The sequence below is a fragment of the Plectropomus leopardus genome, chromosome 12, assembly GCF_008729295.1.
Source record: "Plectropomus leopardus isolate mb chromosome 12, YSFRI_Pleo_2.0, whole genome shotgun sequence".
NCBI lineage: Eukaryota > Metazoa > Chordata > Actinopteri > Perciformes > Serranidae > Plectropomus > Plectropomus leopardus.
Window position 1 is genome coordinate 30,771,801 of NC_056474.1, and position 6,113 is coordinate 30,777,913.

Consider the following 6,113-nt stretch of genomic DNA (forward strand, 5'->3'; position numbering starts at 1 on the left):
CAATATCCCCACAGGATCAATATCAGTATTTCTGATTCTGATTTTACTATAAACTACATTCATCATGTTGTGTTGATCGCAATAAATGAATATATATATTTATATATATAAATGTCATCTGTTGTCCTACTGGTGCCTAAAATTAACTTCTTTGGTTTGACTGTTTATAACGCTGTTTTGTAATTCTGTGAGCCTGTATTACACCTTCTTAGCCAACTTAATTTTAACCCATTATCACGTTTTGAACTTTTTGAATGAAATTATACCACAGGTTTTTGAAATAAATAACAAATAACAGAAATTATGAGTTATTCTGCGTATTACATACTAATATATGTCAGATATTATCCAGGATATCCACAGTTTAGAACTTTTTTTTATTTTATTGTACTATCATTATTTTCCTAGGTAATGCTTTCCCTAGTTGATAGACTTACATTATTTTACCATTCTATTTAATTTTTCTTAAAAAAAAACAACAAAAAACTGAATCATTATTTCTTGTAATTGAGTTATTTTGTGTTTGTGTGTATGTATTGGCAGATATGTATGTACTGTAAGTATGCATTTAAGTCCTTATGTGTGTGTATGTATATGTACATGTTTTATAATTATTGGTTTTGGTATGTATTCTCCTCATCTTAAAAAGTGCTCCGCACATAAAGTTTATTATTATTATTATTATATTTTATTTTTATATAGGCCTAATTGTTCCTTTTTTACTTTCAGTCAAGATCACATTAAATAATGACAGGGCTACTTAAAAGTTAATTAAATAAGTAGAATGATCTGCGTTTGTGTGGAGAGAGAGAGAGAGAGAGAGAGAGAGAGAGAGAGAGAGAGAGAAAAAGAGCGAGAGAGACAGAGAGAGAGGGAGAGAGAGAGTCAGGCAGACCTACAGCAGTTGTGTTATGGCACCTGCCCTGCTCCTAATGCAGTGTAAAATAACTTAAAGAAACTGAGTAAAGAGAGACATTCCTCTCCAGACACCGTCTGCTGCTCCAGGATAATCCAGGCGAACCAAAGATGGTCCTGATGAGAGTGATGCTGTCGCTGTCCCTCTGCGTACTGCTGACGTCCGGTGGCTCCGGCTGCGGACCGGGCAGGGGGTACGGGAAGCGGAGGCACCCCAAGAAGCTGACACCTCTGGCCCTCAAACAGTTCATCCCCAACGTGGCGGAGAAGACCCTGGGAGCCAGCGGCAAGTACGACGGCAAGATCAGCCGCAACTCGGACAGGTTCAAGGACCTGACTCCCAACTACAACCCTGACATCATCTTTAAGGACGAGGAGAACACCAACGCAGACCGACTCATGACACAGGTAGGTCACATAAAAACTTATTGGTCTGTTTTATTTTGGTTGAGTTAATTTTCTCATAATAACATTGAACAGATGAGTGTGGGATGTGAAGCGGGATTAAAGCGCATCGCTCTCTCTCTCTCTCTCTTGCCGGTAAAACATGATGTCTGTTCATTTTGGTAAAGCCTGAAGCACGGATTTATGTGTGATTTTGTTGTTGTTGTTGGCATTTTTATTGGTATTATAGTTTTTAATTTTAAACACCATATATAAAGGGATGATGTAAGTTTAATCATCTCTTAGTTTTCAGCAGGGGTGTCTCTAGGATTTGAGGATGTTGGGGGCTTAGCCCAGGCCTCTGTAGGTGGGTCCAACCAACATGATCTCATTCCAGCTCATCTCAGCTCTCACAGTGACCTTCTGCGTCTGCTTATAAGGTTTCAGGTATCCTTCTGCGTCAGCTGTTTACACTCAGTGATGTCAACAAATGCACATGGTGGAATGATGCAGCACGGTCCTTATGTTTCCACAACAGCATATGACAACCATTGCGGATTAGACAACAAAGTCACAGATGGTTAGGTTTAGGCAAAAAGGCACATGGTAAGGTCCAGAAAAAAACACAAACACATCCACCCATCCATCTGCCCTATAAAGCACACTCGCGCTCCTTGTATTACATGGTTACCGGCAGCATTATTACCTGATGCTGTACTTCAGTATTTTCTGTGCACATGAATGGTTTTGTCTCCATGTTCTCAAGTGACACCACCCGTGCACATTGCATGGCGACACAACCGGTGCCATCCGGCCATCCACCACTGTATAATAACAAATGCCGCCAGTTCTTACCGAGCGCGTTCTCATCTGATGCTGTCCAGCTATGTTGGAAGTGGACAGTGACTTTTGGCTTCATGCTCATATGCCTAGAGCACTGACAGAGCAGGCCTGTTTGGTGGGCTGGCAGGAGGGTGGTGGATGGATCCAACAAATCCTTGACTTTCAAGTAGGAGTCAGGTGTTTGCTTCCCACCTGAGTGTGATGTTTTTTGTTTTCACACCTTACAGTGTGCCTCTTTCGGCCCATCCTAGCCATCCGTGCCAGTTTATGTGTTTGTTGACGTTCTGGCGTGTAGCGTCATCTCACGATGTGTCTGTATTGACATCACGGTAGCGTCATCCCAGAGTGTTAAAAGAAGATGGAGAAGGATATCTAGAGTATAATGTGTAGAAACAGAGGTCCACTGAAAAATGGCAACATGTGACAACTTGGGATGTGAACGTGTTGGTTTCCATCATCATAACTAATGCACTAACTTGTTTTATTATTGTGCTATAAAAGCGCACTGCAACAATTTTGAGTTTGAAAGAGTGGAATTGACCAAGAGGGAATAATCGTGTTGCATTAAAAAAAATGTTTGGAAGTTTTTGGAGCTTTACCCACAGTGTTCAAACAACCAGATTATATCTGCATCTGCTGCTTCAAGTTTGACATTTTATTAATCTCTGGCTCTTTTGAGTCCTCCAGTTTAATGGAAATACAATAATTCATTGCTGGAGTGTCCCCTGAACATTGTTTGTTTCACAGATGTGTGATGTGGATGATGTGAACATGAAATGTCTCTCCCTTTTCAGAGGTGTAAGGACAAACTCAACTCTTTGGCTATTTCAGTCATGAATCAGTGGCCCGGGGTCAAACTGCGAGTCACAGAGGGCTGGGATGAGGACGGCCATCATTCGGAGGAGTCTCTGCACTATGAGGGCAGAGCGGTGGACATCACCACTTCAGACCGGGACAAGAGCAAGTACGGCATGCTGTCCCGGCTGGCTGTGGAGGCTGGCTTTGACTGGGTCTACTATGAGTCCAAAGCCCACATCCACTGCTCCGTGAAAGCAGGTGGGTGACCAAATCTGACATTACATCACACTCAGACACACTCCTAATCCATCTAGTAGATTCTATGATATTTCATTGGATCACTGAAAACTCTGACAGGCTGTGGTGTAAGATAAAAACTCCTTATCCTGTTTTCATGTAGTGAGAAACATAATTGGAGACTTTGGTCTTAAGTTTATGATAAAAAGAGAGTTTAGCTCTCAAGTTTCCCCCTTGCATCCTTTACACAAATACTTGAAGTACTTTTGTACATCTGAGTGCATCACCACAAATTATTTTGAGGTGGCCTAGTCTAAAAGCACGCACCATCATCGCCATCGTCATAATGCCCAGTTAAAAAAAAAAAAACAAGATGGTTTAACTTAAAATAGTTTGGAACCTGGCAGCCTTAAAATGTTGTGTTAGACAAGCTAAGAAACTTAAGTTGTCTGTAAATATATCTTAGTTCCTTCAACTTAAAATGAATAGTCAGTGTGACAAAGGTGAAGTGGACAAATTTGTTCCATCAACTTCATACTACTATAACTTACTACTATGTTGTTATGTTGGACAGATGTAAAGTTTTGGCTGGAATGAATCAGATGAATGATATTTCGTCTAACAAGGTTAGAATTTAACATTGTGACATAAATCAGATGTTGAGTTTTGGCCCCTGTACCTTTACGCTAAATGTCATTATTCTACGTTGATGTAAAATTACGTTTATATGAGACATTTGGAAGACATTGGACCAAAGCCAACACAACATCAACATCATCTGTTGTCAGTGTTCTACGTCAAAATGATGTTGTCATTAGACATCGTCCTGACATGGTATTTTGGTCACCCAACGTCACAACCTTAATTTAAATGAATATCAGTGTCTAATGGTAACACCATTACACACTGATATTCATTGGAAACCTGGGCATGGTCAAACTACACCTTGCACAAGTTTGTTTTAGGAGTGCCCCATCCTTTTTCTTAAATCACTCATTCATTCAACCCTTTTATATATCTTACTAAATGTATTTATCAGCTTAATTAAGTGTTCTTGTTGCACTTATGCAGAAAACTCTGTGGCAGCGAAGTCTGGAGGTTGCTTCCCTGGTTCGTCTACCGTGACCCTGGCAGATGGAACGACCAAACCACTGAAGGAGCTACAACTGGGAGACAAGGTGCTAGCTGCTGACCAAAAAGGAAATCTTGTTCTCAGTGACTTTCTGATGTTCATGGACCAGGACCAACAGGTTGTGAGAGAGTTCCATGTCCTGGAGACTGAAGAGCCACGCTGCAGACTGAAACTGACTCCGGCTCACCTTGTCTTTGTCCAGAACAACAATGACAGCAGTGACAACAGGGCTGTGTTTGCCAGTAATGTCAAACTAGGACAGCAGCTTCTTGTTGTCCAGAATCACTGGTCCGACCAGCTCATCTCTGCAAGAGTGATTAGAATTCATGTGGAGCGATATATAGGATCCTATGCGCCTGTAACATCTCACGGAACCATTGTAGTTGACCGTGTTTTGGCGTCTTGCTATGCTGTGGTTGAGGATCATGACCTTGCACACTGGGTTTTTGTGCCAGTCCGACTGTGGCGCTCCTTCTTGTCACTGGTCGGGATGGTGAAAGAGCTCAGCAGTGTGCACCAAAGAGATGGAGTCCACTGGTATCCAGAGCTCCTCTACCATGTGGGACGTTGGGTTTTGGATAGCAGCTCTTTTCACCCACAAAGCTGATCTTCATGTAGCTTTGAGAAGCTGCACATTCACAGCCGAGTGAAGAATCTTCATTTTTTCCCAACACTGAACATTTGAACATCAGATTTGCGTGTGTGCCTGCTAAAACCGCTGAAGGTGGCAAAGATCACTTTTGACACATCGTCTTTGGGTGAACACATACTTCACAACACAACTTCCAGTACAACTTGACTGTATTTTTTGGAGTTTTGTCCTTCTCATCAGTTACACTGTACTCACAAAAAGAACCGCTGAGACCTGGGGGCAACACAACAAAGTCAGATATGGCAACAAGCCCTTTTGTCTTTGTTTTCTCTTCCAAGTAAGTTCGGCTTCAGTTTTGTGGTGGTGAACCAAGCAAAATAAGCGATAAGGGCAGCGGCAGACCAGCATCTTGTGTTTTCTGCGAGGCAAATCCCAACTTTTTTGAGAGGCGTCTGGTGTCTGTATAGAGAGCTATGTAACGACTTTTGTTCTTCGTCTGAAAGGGCTGTCTAATGACAGGGTATAGAGTCAAAATGTTCTAAATATAGCAAACACAACTGATATTGATTGTTTTTCGTGGACTTTTTTTAAGGGTGGCTGAAATACATTTTGCTGCGAAACATTTTGTTTTCCCCAGTTGTCCATACCCTGCCAGCCCGTTCGGACTCCAAACTCAATACGTCCTCTCTGTCAGTGCTTTCAGCATACAAGCGTGATGCTGAAAGCCATCTTCTGTATTCAACCAGAACATGGCTGGACAGACCACGCAACCAGTGGCGTTGTTATTATACACTGTGTGGTTGCATATCCCATGGGTGGCATCACTTGAGAATGCAGTCGGATGAAAAAGGTCGTGTGTACATGGAAGGCTGAAGGACAGCGTCAGGTAATAATGCTGCTGGTAAGCACGTAATGTGGGTGAGGAGGTGGATTAGTCCCACAAACAACTGACTTTCGTGCAAGAGTTAAGGGTTCGCTTACTGTCTGTATGTGTGTTTTTTTTTAACAGCTGACACAGAAGGAAACCTAAAACTCCATAAGTAGACGTGGAATGTCACTGACAGACCATGTGGCAAGTCCTGCCGCTAAATCTTCCTGACTGTCTGTGACGTATATAACAAAGAAAAATTCAGTCATTATCTAGTTACCCCCATGCTGATGGAAAGTTGGGTGAAGTTTTATAGTCCATAAACCACTGCTGGAGGTTCATGG

At 42.0% G+C, this 6,113-nt stretch overlaps 1 protein-coding gene across 1 annotated transcript; it reads left to right on the plus strand.

Annotated features, from left to right (window-relative positions):
* The first annotated feature begins 1,026 nt into the window (after positions 1 to 1,026).
* On the plus strand, positions 1,027 to 4,916 carry LOC121951804 (tiggy-winkle hedgehog protein-like). Its single transcript, XM_042498285.1, has 3 exons — positions 1,027 to 1,323; positions 2,937 to 3,198; positions 4,249 to 4,916. The coding sequence occupies exons 1-3, from the start codon at positions 1,027 to 1,029 to the stop codon at positions 4,914 to 4,916; spliced, it is 1,227 nt and encodes a 408-aa protein (XP_042354219.1).
* Positions 4,917 to 6,113: the final 1,197 nt, after the last annotated feature.